We start from the raw sequence: 24,730 nt of genomic DNA on the forward strand, positions 1-24,730 counted from the left end.
CACTCTAGGTAATACAGATTTAAAGATTTTAGATTGTCTAAATAATTTAGATATTTTATTGAGTGGATTTTAGCTGTAAAAGATGTTTTGCATGCTCTCCAGGTCAGCAATTTTTCCTCCTCAGAATGGGGCTGTTAGTGTGTCAAAGTATTTCACTATAGAGAACATCTTGTGTACTAGTAATACAGTACATAACTTGTACTGCACGTTTGTTTCCATCTACGATTACGAGTATAGATTTTAATACCTAGCGAACCTTTTATTCATCACATATACTAAAGCTGTATATATGCTTTTTTCACTTGATTTTCCATTTGTTAGCCTTTAATGTAATGAGAAATATTAAATTTTATTGAATTGATTTCACTATACATATTGAGTGTTCTCTTCACAGGTGGCATGTCCAAGTCACAAAAAAAGAAAGCAGCAGCAGCAAAAAAGAAAGCTGCAGCAGCAGACTCGGATATAACGAAAGATTTAGAAAATGTGCACATTTCAAATACAGGTAATTTGCAATATTTTGTACTTTTTGATGTGTTATTTTATGATTTTGCAATGTATTTATTTGTATTTCTGGGAAGAGCCCTGTCGGCTCCCGGAGCTATCCAGGCTAATATTGCTAATGTCAGACTTTGGCATCAGTCATGTGTATGGAGTTCTTAGGCCTACTGGGGGACCACGAGCCAGAACCTTGCCCCCCTCCCTTCAGAGAGGCACGAGGAGCAGTGGCCTATAGAAACCCCCGTGAGGTTGGAAGCATTCTATGTCTGCCATCGACCGGGTTAGACACCCCAGAAAGGTAAGCATCCCAAAACAAACCCCTATTCTAGTTAAGAAATTGCTACTGAGAGCCGAACTAGTGGACAGAATTCCCAAAATAAAAACAAGCTAACGAGCATGACATCACCATGTTGCCGCGGTCTGCGCAGCTCCCCCTTCCCCGGGAGGGGGAAGGGGGAGCCCCAGACCCCAGTTTTGAGGCTGATACGCTAAGCAGAAGTCGTGTGCTCTGGCTCCAGTCTTAGTCTCAGCTCTGTGCCTTGTGGCGTGGTGGCTGTTTTATAGGGGGGTGTGCAGGCCAGGAGTGATTCTTCAGTACTCGGGCTCCATGCGCCTAGCGTTTCCTTTCCTAAGTGCCCAGTAAGTACTGCTGAAGGTGGCTTGGGGCCACCTTCCACAGGTTCCTTGGGTTCTGCCTCTGCTTGGCCGTTTACTGCTCGGTTTTCGGCAGCCCTTTGTGTGCTAGGGTGTTCTGTCTCCCTTGTTCGCCTTAGGGCCTTAGGGTCTCCCAACAGGGTAGTTTTCAATGGTAAGGGGCGCAGGGTACTGCGCAGCTTGTTTTCACCAATCATAGCGGCCAGCTCTGCTCCGCCTGGGTACACTGTCCTCTTGCGGGGTTTCCTTTTTCTTTTTGTTTGCCTGCCTGGTGGGGGGATCTGCCTTGGTTATTGCCCCCCGTGTCCTGAGTACTCTTCTCTATTCTGGTGGTGCCCTCTGCTTGGTCCCTGTGAGTGTACACTTTCCGGGGGTTCAGTTCTTAGAAAGTTGTTTGTTAGACTTAGATGCCGGTTAACAGTACCTTGCCTTGGCTTCCTTGAGCATGAGTTCCGCCTCAGGACCCTGGGAATCCCCACGAGGGACGCATGGGTTCGATGAATGTCACCCTTGAGTTCCCCCTCGCTTTGTGCGAGTTTGAGGGTTGCTCTGTCCCCCTTGTCTCAGGATGACTCTCATTGTTTTTGCCTCCGTCTGCTTCCTGTTGGGTCGGTGGCACCTTCGACCCGGAGTCCTGCGAGTTTTGTTGCTTGTTTGTGATTCAGTTACCCAGTCCTTTGCTGACTTTGTGGGTTCAGGTGGTTGCAACGAGCTAGGTTGTTTGCTCCCCGGAAGCCCCAAGGTTGCCCCATTTTGGTTGTTGTGACGGAGCTTGGGGGTGTTGGTCGCTTTGGTTTTGTTTTAGTCTGCGCCCCCTTGTTTTTTTGCTGTTGTGGTTTAGTCTGGCCCCCTTTCCTCTCTGCATCCGGATTCTCACCGTCTGTGGGTTCAGGCTCGGGGCGGGGTTTCAATGGTCTTGAGACTCGGGCGGTCTCGGGGATTTCCCCTTCTGGGGTACCGACAGAGCCTGTTCCTCCAGCTGTGATGTATGCTTCTGCCAGTGGGCTTCCTTTCTAGACCCCGTTAGACCCTGGGGTTTTCTACCCCTCTGAGCGTGGCTTGCGTTTACAGGGAGTGGGTTTTTTTTTCCTTTTCCCCCCCTCTGCGTACAAGTTGTTGGGCATCGGCTCCTCCCTGGGTTCGGTTCCTTATCCCTTCAGGTCCGTCGGTTCCGTCCTGTCGGTGGGTATTCTCCATTTTCTCACCCTTCTTCTCTGAGACAGGAATTCTCTGTCATGTCGAGGTAGTGTTCCCCTCGTATCGGGGTTCTGCATGACCTTTGGTCTCGGGTGCGACTATGCCTTTATGAGCCCTCGTGATTTTGTGCTTGCTTCTGTCGGATTTCGAAGGTTTGGGAAGGTCTTCGAGTCTTCTCATATTATTTGAACGTCTGTCGTCTTCCGGTGAGGTTTCCTCCAGTCTTTTTTAGGACTCGTTGGTCATCTTCCGTGCTTCTTGGTTTCCGGTACTCTCTCGTTCTTTCATTATATTTTCTTTCCATGCTCTGTCTCGGCACTGCTAATATTCCTTCAATGCTGCGAAGGAAGCATTGCCAACATTCCTTCAATGTTGGCGCCCTTCCTGCCGGGCGGGTTGTGCGGTTCGGACCTCATGCGTCCTGCGTATGCACCGTGGGAGTTTTTGTTCATGGACGGTGTACACAGGTGTTGGTGTTCCGTGTCCTTTTTTTCTCGGGTGCTTCGCCTCTCTCGCTCCTCTTATCCCTCCAGTCCGAGCCCCGTAGATACTTGGGGTGTTCTGGATTACCAATATGGGGATATGGGGAGAACGCCTAGTTTTTCTCTGCATATGGGTTTGGGGCACCGCATTCACCTCTACCCTCCTGCTCCTGGAATATTCTTGGCTCAAATGTGTGGTGACACATTAGTGCCTACACTCTGCAGGTGAGTTTATGCGATCGGCATCTCTTTCGGCCAGGTGCTAGTTCACGGGTTTTGGATGAGTGTTGGAGATTAGTTGTGGCGTTTTGTTTGGTCCACTGCGTGCTTCTTCCTGTGGCCTTCCTTGTTCGTCTGTGTCATTTGTTACATGGTGGGGCACGGCCCCGTCTTTCAGGGTCTTATCTTGACACTCATTCCTTGACCATCATGCAGTTCCTGGCTGAGCCCTTCCATATACATTGGATTCTTTGTGTAAAGTAGGTCGTGACTCTTTCGTTCCCGATTGCTGCCCGTCGTCTTCGTTCCTCATATTTCTTCTACACTCTTGTCCCTAGCTGCTGGTGCTTGGACTGTTTTTCTGGTCTTTTTCTTGTATTTTTCCATTTTTCTCTCTCTCTCCTACACATTGTTGTGTGTTTTTGTATGTGCTTTTTGACTCTACTAATGCTTGGTTGGACTTTGTCCATGTTCAGTTCCCTGCTTTTGCACCGTCCCTGTGTTCGGTTATGGTTCTGAGTTTTCATCTTCTCCTTGTTTGGCACTAACAGTTTCTGGGTTGCCCTGTACAGTGGGGCCTCGACTTACGATGGTAATCCGTTCCCAAAAACGGGTCGTAAGACGAAATATCGTAAGTCGAAGCGATTTTTCCCATAAGAAATAAAGGGAAATGAATTAATCCGTTCCCCACCCTCCAAAATATTAACTTACAAATACATTTTATACTAAATACAATGTTTTTTTCTAACTACAATACAGTGCATATGTTTATCTTACCTTTATGGAGGACTCATGATACGTATGGAAGATGGTGAGGAGGGGGGAGGAGGAGAGGAGTTACTGTTTGGAAGGGGAGTCCCTTTCCATTATAACATCAGGCAGTGATGAGTTCTCTGGGGTACACTCTCTCCTACGGTTTGCCTGCATACCACTAGGACCTGGTTGTAATTCACTGCTTGTTTGTCTCACTAAAAACGTTTCCAGAGATTTTTGTTTTTCCATGTGTTTTAATTTTTGTAGTGAGGCATCACAGTGTCATTAAAAAGGTTAAGGCAACGGCCTACTGCACTGTGATTTGGGTGAGTCGTTTCAGCAAAAGTTTGCAATTCTTCCCATGCTGCACACATTTTCTTAATTAATGAGGAAGGGACATTCTGTACTGTCTCCTCCTCCCCTGAAGAAATTTCCTCAGCTGTCTCTTGTTGCTGCTCCTTGTAAAGTTCTTCGGTGGTCAGTTCTTCGCTGTGTTTCTCCACCAGCTCGCAACACATAACACTCACAACACTATGAATGACACTTCTTTTTCTAAATTTCTCAAACCATCCCCTGTTCGCCTTAAACTCTTTCGCATTTGCATTACAGTACTCGTTTCAGGGGTTTTGTTTAAAAGGTCTTCATGCAATTTCCTTGCTTTTTCACAAATGATGGCCTCTGAAACTCTATCACCAGCTAACTCCTTGTTGTGTATCCAAATTAATAATAACTGTTCAAAATCCTCAAGTGTTTGTGTTCTATGTTTCGTGATTATTGATATGCCTTTTGCCACTTTAGCACTCATAATGTTCTTTTTCTTAGCCAGTATGATTGATATCGTTGACTGAGATTTGTTGTACTGCCTAGCTAGTTCAACAACCCGCACACCATCTTCATATTTATTAATGATCTCTTTTTTTGCTCTATGGTCATCCTTACATGGGTTTTCATATGTTGAACCTTACCACTGACTTTCTTGGGACCCATGGCATGATATATAATAATTACTCCTATGTTCAAAAAGCAAAAAATCACCACAAAAACGAAATTTCTTATAGGCGTGATCGTCACTAAGCGGGCAGCTGTAGTAAACTGAGGCAGGTCGGCCCGTGTGGCCCGAAACGTGTACCAACAAATATCGTTAGTCTACGACAACATCGTATGTCGAGTCGCATTTTTCGATCAAATTTACATCGTAACTCGAAATTATCGTAAGTCGGGGCAATCGTAAGTCGAGGTGCCACTGTATGCAGGTGGATGTCGCTTCCATTCTTCCTCTCCTGCCCCTGCAGTTTCTTTTCGTTGGGCCGGGAGGTGCTTGGTTTCAGGCCCTGGCTCTGGCCTTTTTCTTTGTGTTCCCTTTCGGGCGGTGTGTTTTTGTTTTCGTACTGTTCACGTCCTGGTTTGTTCTTCTCATACCTTACTCGGTATTGCGTGCTTTGTTCTGCCCTGCTGGGGCTGCGTTCGCATCTCCTGTGTGATGCAGTGTTCTGGTTTTTTGCTTTGCGTTTCCTCTCGTTGTGGTGGGCCAGTGGTGCCACGGCAGCCTTCAGTCCCATCTTCGTCTGGTCGGCGCGGTGATTGCTCTGCGAAGGTTAGGTTTCTGTAAGGGGCGTCGTCCTTTTGCAATTCGTTCCATTGACGGGGCGATGAGGTGGAGGCTTGCTCTGTATGCCCCCACCTGGTCCCACAATTTATGGGCTTTTTGGGTCGTTTCGTGCGGCAAGCGGTGGCATTGGATGGCCCTTCCTCCTTTGGGGGGTTCGGAGTTGGGGGGGGCAGGCCTCTTCTCCTGAGCTCGGTTCGGGTCATCTCGGAAGTGAGTTTGCTTGGATGTGGTCAAAACGACCTCATCCCTCAGGTGGGTTTCCCTCCTGTTTCCGGGTCCGAAATGGAACTGCGTGGATCTCAGGGTCATTCTGGACTTGACCCATCTGAACCCATGGGTTTATTGCCCCTCCTTTCGGATGACTACTCTCTCCCAGGTTCGTCTTCTGTTGGAGCCGGGTATCTGGGATGCTCCCGGACGCAGGCTCGAATCCTCGTCACGGCCCTTGTGGATTTGTTCATTTGATGCATCACGTTAGTGTGATCTCTGTGTGTAGTGTTTGGATGGTGTCCCTGGACCTCAAGGACGCATATTGGCACGTCCCGATTCATCCAGGGTTCAGGGAATGGCTCGGTTTTGTTGTGGGGCATCAGGGTTACTGCTTTTGTTGCCTTCTGTTCGGTTTGAATCTGGCACCTCTCGTTTTCACACGCCTTACCCGGGTTGTGGTGGCCGGTCTGAGTCTTTTAGGTGTTCAGGTTCTGGCCTACCTCGACGACTTGCTGGTGTGGGCTTCCAGCCGATCCGTGTGTCTACTCGCTATGGATTTGGTTTTTTCCCAGCTCGCCAATTTTGGGTTCCTAGTGAACTGGAGGAAGACCTCCCATCAGGTTTGGTCTTGGCTGGGTCTTGTGTTGGACGCTCGGACCGCTTCCTTGTCTCTCCCTCCAGAGGCTTTGGTTCGGCTGCGGTCCCGCCTTCGCCTGTTTCCTGGGGCTCCCGGGTCACGAGACAGTTACTCAAGGGTTTGTGTGAGAACTTGAACTTTGCCATGATGGTCTAACTGCCTGGTCAGGTTTGGCTTTGTCGGCTATTCTGGTTCCTTCGGGGACGTCTCTTCTGCCTCTCTTGCGATCGTTGGGTTTGGCCTCCGGGGGCCTTGTGCTGGTTGCTGTATCGCCGGCTTTCTCTTTTGGTTTTTTCGGGGTTCAATGCCTTGGCAGGCGCCAAGACACTGAATCACGAAAAATCCGAGCCCTTGCTTGATGTGTTCATGGATGCGTCGTTTCTTGGTTAGGGTTTTGTGACCAGTGCTCACCAGGATGGCCAGGGAGGGTGGGTGTCTGTCCTTCTGTCAGGCTCACAGTATTTCATGGCTGTGTGGATGTCGCTCCGAAGGGTGCGCATCGCTCACGGATCAAAGCTCCAGCTCCATTCGGACTGCCTCCCAGTGGTTCCATTGCCTGAACCACGGGAGTTTGATACGGTCCTTGGCTCTTTGGGGCTGGTCGCTTCGTGGGACTTGTCTACCGAGTTCTCAGGGTTTGGCTCTCCTGGCCTTTCACTTTTGAGGGGGGCGTCCAATGTCCTGGCAGATGGCCTGTCTCGGTTTATTCCACTGTTCACAGAATGGACGGTCGACGCCAACTCATTCGGTTAGCTCTGCTGGACGTACCAGTCTCCTGAAGTGGACCTCTTCGTGTCGGTGTGGTCGAGGCGTCTCCCAGGATATGTGGTGCCTTTCCCCGACTGCAAGGCCGTCACGGTCGGTGCCTTCAGGCAGGACTGGGGCAAGGAGGTGTTTCCTGTACAGTACCTCTTTTCCCCGGTTCAGCTGTTCTCCAGGTTCTGGCTCGCTTGGAGAATTACCAGGGGCAAGTTTTCCTTTTGACTGGTGGCCAGCCCAGCCTTAGTTTCAATCACTGCTTGCTCGGTGTCCGAACCCGAGGGTCTTCCCGCGGCTCCGTCTCTTTCGACAGATCAGTCGAGCCCGGTACAAGGCCGCTCTCCTCCTCGATTCTTCCCGTTTGGGTTTTCTAACTTGAGTTTATCATCACTTGTATGGTGTGCAGGTGGCTTCGTTGATGGTGTCACACCTGTGTGCTTAGTCTCAGAGGCAATATAAAGTTTTCTGGCAGTCCTTCCATTATTTCTTGTCCCTGCGCTGGTTTACTACTGTCTCTGATAAGGTTGTCTTGTCCTTCCTTTTGTGATTGTTCCAAAACCGTCATCTTATACCAAATACTGTTGCCTCGTATCATGCGGTGCTGGCGGAGCCACTGCAGCTTGCGTTTGGTATTGATGTTACTTCTTGGGAGCCGGTCGGCCGAGCGGACAGCACGCTGGACTTGTGATCCTGTGGTCCTGGGTTCGATCCCAGGCGCCGGCAAGAAACAATGGGCAGAGTTTCTTTCACCCTATGCCCCTGTTACCTAGCAGTAAAATAGGTACCTGGGTGTTAGTCAGCTGTCACAGGCTGCTTCCTGGGGGTGGAGGCCTGGTCGAAGACCGGGCCGCGGGGACACTAAAGCCCCGAAATCATCTCAAGATAACCTCAAGATAACCTGCTCCGTTCCGCAAGCTATCTCATGCATTGTTTCACATCCGGTCTGCTCATGCGCCCCCTGAGCCGTCCTGGTCGTTGGACTGAGTGCTCTCCTTTCTCTCGTCTCTTCGGTTTGTGGTGCCCCCTTCAGTTCAGGATTGTTTTTCCAAAGCTCTTTTCCTATTGGCATTGGCCTCTGAGGGCGTACGGTCGGAGTGTTTCATGCTCTCCTACGGTGCAGGGATTTCTGCCTTTTTGGTCCTGGTGGTAGGTTTGTTCGGTTGCAGCTGTCACCTTCTTTTATGGCGGAGAATGAGACTGCTGCTTTCCGGAGGGGTCCTTGGGTTGTTGATGGTTAGTTTGTTAGGCCATGGGTGCTTTATATGTTGTGTCCGGTTGCGGCTCTCTGCCATTACCTGTGCACCTCTGCTTCTCTGGCCGGGGATGTGCTTTGGGTTGATCCGGTTTTCCTCGTTCCTTGTTCCAGGGCTCAGATCTCCCAGGTCATTCTTAATCTTCTTAAGTCTAGCCAGTGTGTGGTCTATCCTCGGGCCCATGACGTTCAGAAGTTTGCTGCTTTGGCTGCCGTCTTTGGCAACGTGTCTTGGACTAACATTCAGGTGTGGGGGTTTTTGGGGTCGAACTGGGTCCTGGCTGCCCATTATTTGATCAACATTCCTGGTCCTGGGCATTTGTGTGTGGCTTTGGGTCGCAACCAGTTATCTCGACTTCTAGTTGACGGAAGTGTGGCGGCTGCCTCCTGAGTTAGTCTCTCTTTTTTCCTTATCTTTGGTTATGTAGCTCCAGGGAGCTAGAGTGGCTCTCACAGAAAACCAGTGTTGAATGTAATGAAACGCTATTTTCTGAGTGAGCCCCGGAGGTTCCCTGGCACCCTCCCTCCCTCCGGTCGGCGGTTTTTGCATTGTTTTCTGGGGGGAGCCCCTACGGCTCCCCGGAGCTATCCATGGCTGATATGGATACCCTAACTATTTTGCATCAGTCGATGTAAGTGGAGTTCTAGGCCTACCGGGGACCACGAGCCAGAACCTGGACCCCTCAGAGAGGCACGGGGGAGCAATGGCCCATAGAAATGTACATGTGATTTGGAGCATTCTATATCTGCCATCGACTGGGACAGGCACCCAGAAAGGTAAGCGCCACAAAACAAACCCTATTTTGGTTAACAACAAAAATCGACAAACGAGTGGACAGAACTCCCCAGGAAAACGAACTAACAAGCATGACATCACACGAGCCGAGCCGCATGTCTGCGCAGCTCCCCCCTCCCCGGGAGGGGGAAGGGGGAGCCCCAGACCCCCGCGCCGGCGATCCCCGCCCCAGTTCCTCGGCTGATGGGATAATGCACGGTCGTGTGGCTCCAGCTCCTGTCTTGTCTCAGTGCTGTGACTTGTTTGCAGTGCTGCTCTTGCGGTGGTGACGTTTTGCTGCGGTTTTGGTGCTGCAGCTGCGTGTCGGGGTTGGTTGTGGCATTATGTTCGGCCCTTCCGTGCTCCCTCTGGGGCCCTCCTTCCTTGCCGGTCTTGCTGTGCCGGGCCTGGTTTTTTCATGTTCCTTGGATTCTTTGTCTTGTCCTCGCCTCGTTGTGCTGGCTGAGGGCTGGCTTGGGGTCTTCCTCTCCCCCCTCTCGCCTCTCCTCCGGTTTCGGTTCAAGTTCCAGAGCCTAGTGAGCTCCCTTCCTTAGTGTTTTTAGCTGCCCCGGGGTTTTTCTTGACGCTGGGGCTTTGAGGGGACAGCTCGGCCCCGGGGCCTGCAGGGTGGGTTCCCGGGGCTGGGGTGGGGCTAACGTAAGGGGCCTCAGGCCCCGTTGGCCCCGCCGGGGTATTTCTACCCCTCTGGGCGGGGCTTGCGGTTTGGTGGTGTGGGGTTTTTCCATTCCCCCTCTCCGCACGTGCTTTGTGGGCATCGGCCCCTCTCTGGGCTCGGTTTCCTTGTCCATTGTGCCCGTTGTTTCCGTCCTGTCGGTGGGTGCTTTTCTACGGTCTTCACCCCTTTTTTCCGGGACGGGCCTTCTCTGTCATGTCCCCCTCTTCTTGGGGTTTCTGCATGACTTTTGGTCTCGAGTGCGACGGGGTTTTTGTGCCTTCGTCCTTTGAGTTTGCTTCTTTTTGTTCTCGACGGTTTGGGACGGTTTTGCTCCTTCACGTTTTCTGGTATGTCTGTCATCATTCGGTTGAGCTTCCCTCCGGTCCTTTCTAGGGCTTGTGGGTCCTATTCCCGGCAGCTTCTGGGTGTTTGGCCTTCTTGTTTTTTTGTGCATATCTCTTCTCTTTGCGCTGTCTTAGCGCTACTCGTTTTCCCGGGGGCGATTTTGCTTCTCCTAATGAGTCTTTTCGCTCCTGCCCTTCTGCGGGATGTTGGTGCGGGGTGGCTCCATATGCGGGTTCCTTCCCTGTCGGCTGCACTTGTGGCGGTGGACTTGCATGCTTGTGGCATTTTGGTTTTGGTCCTGCATTTTCTTTTCCCTCCTGGGGCTGTCATAGGATTGGCTTGCGGAGGATGTAGAGGCGCTTGGGGTCGTTCCTGGGTCTGGCACCTTGGTTTCTGCTGCTAGCTTTCGGTATCGATGTTCCTTCTGTGCCGTTCGCAGGCTGTCTCGTGCATTGTTTCACCTCCGGCCTGCTTATGCACTGCCTGTGCCGTCCTGGTCTTTGGACAGGGTGCTCTCCTGTTTTTCTTCTCCTTGGTGGTTGTGGCTCCTTGGGGTCAGGTTTGCTTTGCCTCGGCTCTCTTTTTATGTTGCCATTGGCCTCTGGGGGTCGTGTGGCGGAGCTTCATGCTCTTCTCAGGCGCAGTGGTTTTTGGCTCCTATGGTCGTGGTCATAGGTTTCTTCGTCTGCGGCCGTTCTCCCTTTTTCTGGCGAATGATGTGCCTGCTGCTTTCCGGATGGGTCCTTGTGTTGTTGTCTCGGCTTCGTGTTGAGGAGTGGTTCACCGACCGCCTCCCGGGTATGTCCCCTTGTTTTCTTAGGTAGTCTTTGGTGAAGTAGCTCCGGGGAGCCGTAGGGGCTCCCCCCAGAAAACCAGCATTGAATGTAATGAAACTCCATTTTCTGGGCGAGTCCCAGAGGCTCCCCGGCACCCTCCCGCCCTCCGGTCGGCGTTTTTTTCGCGGTTTTGATATCCAGCCTCAGAACTGGGACGGGGATCGCCGGCGCGGGGGACTGGGACTCCCCTTTCCCCCTCCCGGGGAGGGGGGAGCTGCACAGACATGCGGCGCGGCTCGTGTGACGTCATGCTTGTTAGTTCGTTTTCCTGGGGGAGTTCTGTCCACTCATTTGTCGATTTTTGTTGTTAACCAGAATAGGGGTTTGTTTTGTGGCGCTTACCTTTCTGGGTTCCTGTCCCGGTCGATGGCAGATATAGAATGCTCCAAATCACATGGGCATTTCTATGGTCCATTGCTCCCCGTGCCTCTCTGAGGGGGCCAGGTTCTGGCTCATGGTCCCCGGTAGGCCTAGAACTCCACCCACATCGACTGATGCAAAATAGTTAGGATATCCATATCAGCCATGGATAGCTCCGGGGAGCCTCTGGGACTCACCCAGAAAATGGCGTTTCATTACATTCAACTCTGTTTTTTTTTATTCTTTGCATCCGAACTGAGGTTGGGTAGCTGGCGAGGTGGGTCCGGGTCTCTCCCCTCTCCCCCTTCCAATTGGGGGAGGGGGGGGGGTGCATGGAAGAGCGGCACAGTGGCGTGGTGTGCTGTTTGCTTGTTTCCTTTGGAATTGAGGGAGTTCTGCCTTTCTGTTTGGTTTACGGTTGCAGTTTTCTTACCATGTGGGGTCTGTTTTGTAATGCATACCTTTCTGGGTGTCTAACCCCGGTCAATGGCAGATAAGGAAAACCCTCCAACCACAAGGGGGGTTTTCCTGGGCTATTCCTCCCTGTGCCTCTCTAAGGGGGCCAGGTTCTGGCTCATGATCCTTGGTAAGTTGAACTCCTTTGACCAGTGCCCTAGTCCAGTTGTGGCATTGGGCTCACAACTGCATATTTTTTATTGCATATTAGAATTTAGCCCGATAGCTTTAGGGTTCACCCAAGAAATGACCTTTCATTATATTCAACGCTGGGTAAAATCTTCAATTTGTTCGCCACCATTGTAAATAAAAACAATTTCACACATACTGTATCTTAAAATTTCCTCCTCACATTTGTATTTAAAAAATTTCCTGACACATGTATCTTAATTTTTGTTCTTTGTACCTCAGGAGGGAAGCAGCCATCTGCTTCTGATCCCACAAAACGATTACGCAATCTTAAGAAAAAGTTACGTGATATTGAAAAGTTGGAAAAACAGATTGCTAGTGGTGAACTTAAGAATCCAGAACCTGAACAACTAGAGAAGGTGAAAAAGAAAGATGAGGTAATACAGCAAATTGATGACTTAGAGGATGAACTTGGTGACTCACATTAGTGAAACATAAAACCTAGATTTGCAGACATAAACAGTAATTAATTACCACTAAAAATTATTACAGTACTGACATAAGTGGGATACTTGGTAATAGGGGTTAAAAAAAAGCTCATCACCTGATTTTTAAACTACTCAAAACACAAAATGGGAAAGTAGCTAGTGTTAGTAAATGATGATGTTTTATCTCATTAACCCCATAGCTGCGTGTTTTGATGGGTCAGTTACCATATAACAAAGCATTCTTCATTAAGACACAATTTCACCACACTACGCAAAATATTTTCTCTTATTATTTGTCCATTTTTACCATGATGGCTACTGTATATACTCATAAGTAAATTTTATTACATTAGAAAACGGTACTATCATGACATGAATTCCGTTATTCAAAATTATATCACTAGTACAGTGTTACACAATTAATTGTTTGAGTTAGGAGAGACATAACTAATGCTCAAGCTAAGCTTTTTCCCATGGAACATTGGAGTTCTGCTTTATAATTGACAATACTTGTCTAAAAATGTTCATACATTATTGAAATCAGCAGAGGCAGCTAGGGGGTTAATTTTTTCTGTGTTTGAAAGTTACTTTTTGTGCATTTAAGAAGATTAAACTAAAGAGCAAGGTTGTTTTGATAGGTGTGGCTGAGCAAGTGTAGCATGTTAATTAGTATGGCAGTGATGTAACCATATGCAAAAGATAGCATAATATTTCTATTAAAGTGAATCTGTATCACTTACTTTTTATAGGAAAGTCCAATAGTCTTTTAGCAAGTGGTCAAGAAGTTCATTTTGGAGCTTAGTATTCAAAGAAGAGTCGGACAATTTATAGACATCACATACTTTGTATGGTGAAGGGTGCAATTTTAATGAAGACTTTTTTTCTGCAAATGTCATATTGAGTTCACCTTCTGACAAATGCAGTTTGTTAGGCTTTAGACGGATTCTTTGTGTCTACCATTCTGTGTTGCTTAAAATATGTTGAAAATAGAAGTCGGCATTTTTTCTTAAATCCTTTACTATTTTTAATGAAATGGTTACCGGGCATAATTAAAATTCCAACCCATCCTCCTGTTTAGATTATAAGATTTGTAACTATGTGGACCATCATAAATACAGACATAATGACCAATTAGATGGTAGAAATTGGTACTGCTGTATGGAGCCGGTCGGCCGAGCGGACAGCACGCGGGACTTGTGATCCTGTGGTCCTGGGTTCGATCCCAGGCGCCGGCGAGAAACATTGGGCAGAGTTTCTTTCACCCTATGCCCCTGTTACCTAGCAGTAAATAGGTACCTGGGTGTTAGTCAGCTGTCATGGGCTGCTTCCTGGGGGTGGAGGCCTGGTCGAAGACCGGGCCGCGGGGACACTAAAGCCCCGAAATCATCTCAAGATAATCTCAAGATATTCACTTTTTAGAGTCTGAAAAAAAATAAAGCTAAAACCAAATATTTATAGGCCTAGTATAGAACATATATGTACTATATTAGACCAAGGAAGGTTAAGTTAGAGTAAGTTTTCTTTGCAACATCAATACAAAAAACACTTCCGGTTTGTCCAAATTTAGTACTGCAGTATCGATTTATACTTTATAATTGCCTTTTATGTCAATATATATGTATAGTGGCCCTCATCATTACTATAAATACTACCTAAACAGGAGGATAGTCTAAAAAATTCAGTGCCTTAATATGGCTCAATAAATGGATATTTTACCAATTAGAACAATTATTCTTGGTTTTATAATAAAGGTTATAAAGATGTGTATCACCAGCAGTACTATTATTAAATCTGATCTGAATTGTGGCTGTAGCAGCAGACTCTGGGCTTTTGATTTATAGATAAAAAGTTAGTACACGTACTTATGTTTATTCATTGATTGATAAAATTATTTTTTTTTATTGTAATATATTTATTGAGCCTAAGGAATATTAAGCAAATTATTATTTTATTGTCATATTTAGTAATATCAAGTTAGATGCAATGTACTATGTGTGTGTATATTTAAAGGTGTGCCCCCATCCTTCCCCCCCCCCCCTGCCCTCACACACACACACACACACACACACACTGTACTCACCTAGTTGTGCTTGCGGGGGATGAGCTTTGTCTCTTTGGTCCTGCCTATCAACTGTCAATCAACTGGTGTACAGATTCCTGAGCCTACTGGGCTCTATCATATCTACATTTGAAACTGTGTATGGAGTCAGCTTTCACCACATCACTTCCTAGTGCATTCCATTTACTAACTACTCTAACACTGAAAAAATTCTTTCTAATGTCTCTGTGGCTCATCTGGGTACTAAATTTTCACCTGTGTTCCCTTGTTTGTGTTCCATCCGTGCTGAAGAGTTTGTCTTTGTCCACCCTGTCAATTCCCCTGAGAATTTTGTAGGTGGTTATCATGTCTCTCCCTCACTCTTCTGTCTTCCAGGGACATGAGGTTTAACTCCTCCAGTCTTTCCTCTTAGCTCATACCTCTCAGTTATGGGACAAGTCGGGTGGCATACCTCTGAATCTTCTCTAACTTTGACTTGTGTTTAACTAGATATGAACTCCAGGCAGGAGCTGCATATTCCACGATTGGTCTGACATAAGTGGTATACAGGGTCCTGAACGATTCCTTACACAAGTTTCTAAAGGCAGTTCTTATGTTGGCCAACCTAGCATATGCCGCTGATGATATCCTTTTGATGTGGACCTCTGGGGACAGGTTCGGTGTGATATCAACCCCCAGATCTTTCTCTCTTCTTGACTCATGCAGGATTTTGCCTCTCAGGTGGTACCTTGTGTTCAGCCTTCTGCTCCCTTCACCTAATTTCATTACTTTACACTTTCCTGAGTTGAACTTTAGCAGCCATTAGTGCAGCAGTACTGTGGTAGACAGTTGGAACCAGTTAAGTGAGCAGGTGCTGAAGGCCAAAATCGTCAGTAGTTTAAAAGTGTTATACAATACAACAAAAAGTACTGGGAAGATGGGACACCATGAGCGTAGCTCTTATCTTGCAACTACACTTAGGTAATACCCAAGCGCTATACAGCTTGATCCTGCAGGCACAAATAGTAAATACACACACATATATACACACTGTGTTTGTGTGTGTAATTATACAGGCATACACCTTCTGTCTTACATTTGGTTTCATTGTAAAACTTTCTAACTTTTGTTTTCTTAGTAACTGCATTTTATACAAGCCTACTCACAAATATTTTTATATTATGTAAACTGAAAACTGAATTATGTAAAATATTTCAGTGTTAATGAAATATATGTACTTGTACATATGCATTAAACGTTTATGATACCATAGTGTGCTTGTATTTTGATTGGGGAAAATTTTGTATTCATGAAAATCAAAATTTAGTAATGTTTAATGTTTTATCTAACATTATGGCTAAATACTATAGTTAACAAAGTGAACCTTTATTGATGACATCTCCCTGAGCCATAGCAAGTCTGACTTACCAAGGTCACGCAAGTGAAATGTCAAATAATTTCTCACTTTGCTAGATGATCTGGTTCACCCTTCTATTTTCCTGTCATTGAACTATTATATTTTATTTATTTTATATGTTTTACAAAAACATTGACTTAGTTTGGAGCTCACATGATGTATGTTAATTATTTCATGTTTTAATTATTTTGGTTGAGTATGACACCCAATAATTACAGTAATAGTGCAGAGAATGTCACAAATAACGTGGTTGAAAGAAATAACCCCAACCAATTCATGATAGGAAATGAAAGTGACTGCATTTTGGTCAATCCTGTCACAACGTGATCAAAACTTTGGCACTTTAATTTCATTTGTGTTTGGGTTAGCATAAGAGAGTGATGGTGTGTGTTGAGTTGTAAAGAACAAAGTGTAATTACTGTATAATGTTCAGTGTGTGTGATAACGAAGAACATAATAAATTAACTGCATATTACATTTTGATGTCATTCTGGATTCAGTGGTATTAATTAGTAGATGTTTTCAAGCATGGCTATTCCTTTTTTCATAATTCTTGCTATTGTCTGTATTAAGTATCTCCATATTAGATATCTGGTCATTAACCTCAAATTTCTCTACATATAAGTTGATTGAGGTTTTATAAATTGGCAACACTTTAATAATTTATTAATTTTAAGAATTAATACAAACTTGGGGCCATATTTGAGCTCTCCAGCCGGGGTCCTCCCACCTAGAGTATTGTTTCTTATACAGTCCATCAGAACAGCAGCTACAATGTTTGTTGAGTCAGGTCAGAACAGAAGCCACAATGTTTGTTGAGTCAGGTCAGAACAGCAGCTACAATGTTTGTTGAGTCAGGTCAGAATAGAAGCCACAATGTTTGTTGAGTCAGGTCAGAACAGCAGCCACAATGTTTGTTGAGTCAGATCAGAACAGCAGGCACAATGTTTGTTGAGTGAGGTCAGAACAGCAGCCACAATGTTGAGTCAGATCAGAACAGCAGGCACAATGTTTGTTGAGTGAGGTCAGAACAGCAGCCACAATGTTGAGTCAGATCAGAACAGCAGGCACAATGTTTGTTGAGTCAGATCAGAACAGCAGGCACAATGTTTGTTGAGTCAGGTCAGAACAGCAGCCACAATGTTTGTTGAGTCAGGTCAGAACAGCAGCCACAATGTTTGTTGAGTCAGGTCAGAACAGCAGCCACAATGTTTGTTGAGTCAGGTCAGAACAGCAGCCACAATGTTTGTTGAGTCAGATCAGAACAGCAGCCACAATGTTTGTTGAGTCAGGTCAGAACAGCAGCCACAATGTTTGTTGAGTCAGGTCAGAACAGCAGCCTCAATGTTTGTTGAGTCAGGTCAGAACAGCAGCCACAATGTTTGTTGAGTCAGATCAGAACAGCAGGCACAATGTTGAGTCAGGTCAGAACAGCAGTCACAATGTTTGTTGAGTCAGGTCAGAACAGCAGCCTCAATGTTTGTTGAGTCAGGTCAGAACAGCAGCCACAATGTTTGTTGAGTCAGATCAGAACAGCAGGCACAATGTTGAGTCAGGTCAGAACAGCAGGCACAATGTTTGTTGAGTCAGGTCAGAACAGCAGCCACAATGTTTGTTGAGTCAGGTCAGAACAGCAGCCACAATGTTTGTTGAGTCAGGTCAGAACAGCAGCCTCAATGTTTGTTGAGTCAGATCAGAACAGCAGCCACAATGTTTGTTGAGTCAGGTCAGAACAGCAGCCACAATGTTTGCCGAGTCAGATCAGAACAGCAGGCACAATGTTGAGTCAGGTCAGAACAGCAGCCACAATGTTTGTTGAGTCAGGTCAGAACAGCAGCCTCAATGTTTGTTGAGTCAGATCAGAACAGCAGCCACAATGTTTGTTGAGTCATGTCAGAACAGCAGCCACAATGTTTGTTGAGTCAAGCGATGAGTCACAATAACGTGGCTGAAGTATACGTGGCTTGGCTTGGTTTTCCTTTGCATTTCATTAACTGTGCCTACTCTCAAGCTAAACGAAATTTCTTTCATCCTAAACCTGCTTCCAACACTAGTAGCACTGTACTATGCCTTTCCTTCATATCTGACCTCAAAACTTTTACCAATACCTTTCGTCCTCTTGACATTAAACTCGCCTTTCGACAAACTAACGCACTTCGTAGTAATCTAGTTCACACTGCTCCTCCTGCTTCTAATGCTGCTGGTGTCTACTCTATTTCCTGTTCATCTTGTCCTCTCCAATACTTTGGCGAAACTGGCCGTACACTGAATGACAGACTTAAAGAACACAAGAGAAGTGTTAAGTCTGCAGACACTAACAATGCTCTCTTCTGCCATGTGAGGGATTCTAATCATCCCATTGATTGGTCTTCCTCCAAAATAATCTTTCCTGCCTCTACTCTACACAGACGCCGTCTTGTAGAATCGGCTCTTATAAACAATGTACCCAACATGAACTTGAGTCCTGGCTTTGTTGCTGTGGACTCTTCCCTTTCACAGTATATACTCAAATGCTCTAATCTTTCTAACAAACGTGACTTAACATAAGCTTACCCCTTCCATTTATCTTTCTTTTTCTCTTTCTTTCTCTCTTCTCCCTTTTTCTGTGCATTGTCTTCTCCTACACTCCCTTGCTATCCTCTTCTTATTCCTATTACTATCTCCTTCGGTGGTTATAATGGGAGCTGCCTCGTATGGGCCAATATGCCTTCTGCAGTTCTCATTATTACTACTATCCCCTACACCTTACTTTCCTCCTCAGCTCTCTCTTGCCTATTTATTGCCTGTCCCTACCTGTCCTCATCACAATCGACTTGAGAATGGTCCAGGATGGACCGAAACGTCGTCGTCCCTTCAACTTTTAGTGTGTGGTCTGGTCAACACTTTGTTGAGTCAGGTCAGAACAGCAGGCACAATGTTTGTTGAGTCAGGTCAGAACAGCAGCCACAATGTTTGTTGAGTCAGATCAGAACAGCAGGCACAATGTTGAGTCAGATCAGAACAGCAGGCACAATGTTTGTTGAGTCAGGTCAGAACAGCAGCCTCAATGTTCAGTTGACGTGTATAAACTTGTGGGTTATTTTTTGGCCATCATAGACATTTTGTGTTCTATACCAAAAAGCATTGTAACTTCATTTTAAAGCTAACTTTAGTTATAAAATGTCTGAAAGTTTATAAAAATAGATTTTTTAAATTCTCTGTTTTAGTGAGATTTGTTTAGCTTTGTCTTGACAGGCAAAAAATTATTTTAATCAGTAGCAAATTTACTAAAACTATACCTTTAATGCTAGCGTTAAATATGGAGTTCAATAAACTACCATTTCTCAAGAAAACTGTTAACATAAAAGCCTGGACTTTGGAACCAAATATATCTTTGTGTTATAAACTATCTCCATTTTGATTCTGATGCAAGTTTGGAAGTGTGGCCTGGAATCTATGGAGAGTGATCATTTGTGCAAATTCATCAACTTGTAGATTGAAACACACACACTAGACAGTGAAGGGACGACGACGTTTCGGTCCGTCCTGGACCATTCTCAAGTCGATTCTGAGAGTGGTCCAGGACAGACCGAAACGTCGTCGTCCCTTCACTTTCTAGTGTGTGGTCTGGTCAACATACTTTAGCCACGTTATTGTGACTCATCGCCTTCATCAACTTGTATGCATGAAACATTACACCACAATGGTACCTTGGGAGGTGTATATATTCTAGTAAACTCTTAGCAAACCATTACAAGTCTATTAAGCTTACCCCCATATATGGCATTTAAACACAAAAGTTTAGTCAAGACATTTATGTTTTGCTATAAATTTTAATATTCTGTACATATATATTGTCTGGCAGATGTCATTCATGAAATCCCAGTAATAAATTTGTTTTGAACTCTTCCCCGCTTTCTCTTTCTGTCTGTCTCGCACTTATGGTTTGAAACCATTACTGCCTTATACTTGTACTTTGACTTAGTCCGTTTGAACCTTAGACAAACTGTATTAAGCTAAAAGAAAAATAGTCAAACCTTGTTAATTATATTATTTTATGTGACATCCAATACTGTATTAACAGGCCCGGTATGTTTACATTTGGGAATGTGTGGAGAGGGCCATAATCTTCTATAAATACACTTTTGTTCTGCATCTGTTTTGTAGACAATTCATTTGCAAATATTTTGAAACCAATTTTATAGTTATAACCCAACAAATAACTTAGAAATCATAAAATAATTGTTCAAATTTTTTGCATCGATTTATGGCCTGTGGAGACCAGAACATTTACAGTCGGGAATGTGTGATGAGGCTGGATAAGCAAAGTATTAACAAAAAAAATCCTGCCAAGTTAAACTTTGTATCTTTTCATCCATTACGTACATTATGACTTACACTGTGCTTAACTTCTAATACGTTAATGCTCAATAATTTGAATGATAATGAATTAACCCAACCCACATATATGAAGAGAAATAAAAGTGACATCATGGCCTTGGGTTGATTCTGAAGGTCAATGCCCCCGTGGGCCAATCTCTGACCAGGCCTCTTCTGATCGGGTTATTAATTCTTGGCCACATTATTGTGACTCATTCCCTGCAAACTTTGAATGTTTTCCAAGTATAGCAAAGACCCTTACAAGTTAGTTACTGATGAATTTCAGTAACTAACTTGTAAGGACCTTACTGCGTGTTTAATTCTGTATCTAGAAAATATTCATATTTGAAAATGCATTTCATTAGTGAGGTTGCCCTCCCTCCCCCCCAAAATCCCATCTAGTTTACATGCTTCCTTCTTGTATCACTGACTCTAGACATTGTTCAGAGCATTCTTCCCTAACCTGCTTTGTTAAATATACAGATTTGATATTCAGTTTATCTCATTTAGTTATGCACATCAGAGAATATCCTGATTTTCAGTTTTGTCCTGCTTATTCACACACCTCATATAATGTCCTAATTTTTATGAGGATTGAAAATTTGACTTTTCCAATATACCTTTGTGTTCTTTGTCCCTTGGTAAAACTGTCAGTGTATTTTTATTTTTTTTTTATATGACTCTTCTTGTGTGTATTTGCTCTCATATTGATGTCTTGAGTGATAGCTTTGAATTTTGTATTGTTCTGTGCCACAGATGGTGCTAAATATATTTCCAGGATTGGTACTTTCAATGATTGCATTCTTGATGTTATGTTAACAAAAGAGATGTTTTACCTGGCTACATCAATCACACAAGTGCAGTATGTGAAACATTTTTTCATACATAATACGTATCAATATGAAGTCTTTTAACTATGTTAACTTGCTTTTAGAACATAGTCTAGAAGTATTTTAGATTTAAAGTGTTGATTTGAATTGCAAAACAAGTTTGTAGCTTAATAATTTACAGTTTTATTATGTTTATGAGATTGGGGCTATCTACATTGTGGATAAACAATTTAGTATGAAATTATATAAAGTTTTAAGATTGACCGACCAGCCCTAAAATTAAAATACAATAATTTTTTAATAAAAATATAGTTCTTTGGTATTCAGTAGTGCTATTATCATCATACATCATTACTTTTTCACTGTATATACTGTATCTGTCAAATAGCAGATACATGGTGACAAAGTAATATTGGCCTCTGGGACTGTGTGTAAACTGGATCATAATGAATTACGGTATATTGTGTTGTCCCTGTGACTTTCTTCCTCCAGGGACGGTTTATTTGGTATGTCCACAGTATTCTATACTCCCACTTTTAGCATTTTGATGTGTGTCCTATCGTAGTAATTAAATTTTTATTAAGTTGTTCTCTTATTCCTCTTTCAGGCTAGTATTTACTTAACATACCTGCATTGTTATCTCGTTTGCCAGAGGTGCGTCAATTTAACTGGTTATACTGTATTTGTGACTGCAAGCAGAGGTAACCCTTTTTTATCTTGTTACGGCATTCTTTTGGTAAATGATTGTAAATTTTTTAATGCTTAATATCTAATATAAACTGATCATCAACTATTACTCTCAGACGAATACCTTTTAGACACCATCGTATATGCAGAAACAAATGTAGCATTGAATGTAATGAAATACCTCTTTCTGGTGGGTCCCCTGGGTAGCTGTCTGAAGCTTCAGGAGGCCATTGATAGGACCTTCCTAGAAATATTTGATAAATAAATTCAAAAGTTTAATTGGAAGTAATTTCGGTTAATGCTTAGGAAACTGATAATGTGAGTAACTTCATTATGTGAAGGCTTGGAAAGTGACTCAAGGTCATTGTAGGTCTGTTTGTGTTTTATTATTAATATTGTTGTGATTAGTATTATCTCTTATTTTGTGTGCATATGCTTCCATTAAAGACCCCTTTCTCTGATCCAGTGTTTATCATTGGCACTACAAGCACCCACAAATTGTAGCAGCAGTAAACAAAATGCCATTTGAAGCTAAAGAACATAAGATAATTTTGTTTAAAAATGCCAATACAAAAATCAATAATGTCTTGTTTTGTATTGTTATTTCATTACTCCATTTCCTACGACAAAATTTTTTTGTTTGGTATTTCATTACTCCATTTCCTATGAGAAAAATTAAATTAGTTATGTCAAATAATCAGCTTGCCAGTCTGAAAATGTGCAATTTTTTATATATAAAATAAACACTGGTTTTTAACTCAAAAATATTGTTTGTTATTCAATTTTTTCTCTCTCCAACAAGATTGTGTTCATCATTACCTTCCAGATAAATATAAATTGCCAGCTGTGATTAAGTAAAATGTTACTAGTTTAATTTGAATCATTGCTAAAATATGTTACACATTGCATTTAATTGCAATACATTGCATTCATTTGAAGGGACTGTCCAACTTTACATCCTGTCTTACGGCCTCCTCAGTCACTATTTCAGCCCCTTTGCTCCTCTATATGAATCAATTTTGAAGTACTGTGCTTACATTATTAACAGTGCTCTAATGCACTATTGCAGTTATTTGCTGAGGAAAAAAACCTCAATAATGGCTGATAGGAGGAGGAAGCATGCTGGAGGTGCACTGCCCATGCATTCGTCACCTTTTAATTCTCGTTGTTTGGGACAGGAAGCCTGTTCTTAGACTTACCAAGGTCCCCTCTAGGTCAACTACTGGCTTTTTCCCCAGGATATGACCTGCAACAGTTGCCTGACTCCTCAGATTATCTTGAGATGATTTCATAGCTTAGTGTCCCCGCGGCCCGGTCCTCAACCAGGCCTCCACCCCCAGGAAGCAGCCCGTAGCAGCTGTCTAACTCCCAGGTACCTATTTACTGCTAGGTAACAGGGGCATTAGGGTGAAAGAAACATTTTGCCCATTTGTCTCCACCTCCACCGGCGATCGAACCCGGAACCTCAGGACTACGAATCCGAAGCGCTGTCCACCCAGCTGTTAGGCGCCCCTGGCTACATATTATTACTAGGCCAACAGAGGTGCCAGGTGAGAGGAAACTTGCCCAACCATTTGGGGAAGGGTGTAGACCACTGTGCTACAGGATGAGGGGCTCCAATGCATGTAAATTAACAGTTCCTCCAGAGGTCTTCTAAATTTAGCTAAATACCTGTATGTAAAAAAAAAAAAAATACTAAAACAACAACACCTAAAATTAAAAATGTTAAACCATTTCTTCCTTAAGCATACACACACTCTGGTCTAATGGAAATATCCAGTAGTGCACAAGCTTGTCAGTTTCTTCTGACAGCATTGACCTTACCAGTGTATTAACACACAACTGTGGTGTAAGTAATTATGGAGAGAAGGCACCAAGATGGGAAGACCAATTTTTTTTTTAATCAGTTTTCAACATGTCTTGGTGAACTATTAATGCTAATAAAAAAATTTGTATTTAAACATATTTTGTTGTCATGTTTGTTGTATGTTTTATGCATAAGTTTGTGTGTAAGAATTGTGATACTGTATATTATCATGTGCCTAATGGTAATTTTCAGCAAAATGTTGTCTACAGTAAAGGCTCATCCTTCATTGGTGTTTCTCTACACTTTATTTTCACTTAAAAAAAAAAATGTCCATCCACTTGGACTTGTCGGGACAGCGATGGCCTTGTATCTTGCAAGGGTCAGTGTTCGATCCCCAACCATCCATATATGGTACTGGGTAAAGTGACTTTTCCTGTCTGCTTATCCCAGCTCCTTGTCCTTGTATCCTTTTCCAGTGCTGTATATAGTTGCACAGGCTTAGCACTTCTTGATAATTACCTAACATTACGAAAATACAGTACTGTGTGTATCACTGCAGGTTTTACCACTGTTAGCCAAAATCAGTGGCATAATACAACATTCCTACTGTGAAGACACAGTTCAAAATGTATTATTTGTGTACATCATCATCATCCAATGATCATAAGATCATCTCATCTTGGGATGATCATTTTGATCATCTCAAAAACTTTAACTCCTCCAGAGGAACAATTAAGGAACATAAAAACAGGGCAATGTCATAAACATTAAAAACCAACTGGAAAAAATCGTCAGGGCAAATGCTGGTGACCTTTGACAATCAGCTGGTTTCCTGTCCTTGTTGAGGTCACCTAGAATGTTAGTGGCCCTCAGGTAAACTTAAGTACTAATTAAAATACAGAGCATGTTACAATAATTATTGTGGTTGAAATTAATACCCAGCATATATGTGAAATGACCCATTATGGACTCTTTGGAAGAAAGACAAAACATAATACAATAAATCAATATACAGTATATGTGTTGGGTGTTAATAAACATTTTAAATATAATATACTTCTTGAACAATGTTGCACAGCATAACTATTGCTGGAGATTATGATGTCTCGTCTTGTTATTAAACTGAAGGCATCATTACACCCCAGGATTGGAATTACTGTATTTAGCATACTCTGTACACACTAAAACTAGTGAGTACACTTATAGATTTGATGCACTAATTACAATGGAGACAATGATTCCTAATTGCATTTC

At 43.9% G+C, this 24,730-nt stretch overlaps 1 protein-coding gene across 2 annotated transcripts in view; it reads left to right on the plus strand.

The window, feature by feature from the left end:
* LOC123757996 (partner of Y14 and mago) overlaps nucleotides 1–23,762 on the plus strand; it is a 102,232-nt gene extending 78,470 nt beyond the window's left edge. For both annotated transcript variants that reach the window (XM_069338918.1, XM_045742099.2), the window contains 2 exons: nucleotides 395–505; nucleotides 12,133–23,762. In XM_069338918.1, coding sequence (XP_069195019.1) covers nucleotides 395–505; nucleotides 12,133–12,338 — 317 coding nt within the window. In that variant the 3' untranslated portion in view covers nucleotides 12,339–23,762. The remainder of the gene's footprint in view (nucleotides 1–394; nucleotides 506–12,132) is intronic.
* Nucleotides 23,763–24,730: the final 968 nt, after the last annotated feature.

This window comes from Procambarus clarkii, chromosome 40, assembly GCF_040958095.1.
Source record: "Procambarus clarkii isolate CNS0578487 chromosome 40, FALCON_Pclarkii_2.0, whole genome shotgun sequence".
Taxonomy (NCBI): domain Eukaryota; kingdom Metazoa; phylum Arthropoda; class Malacostraca; order Decapoda; family Cambaridae; genus Procambarus; species Procambarus clarkii.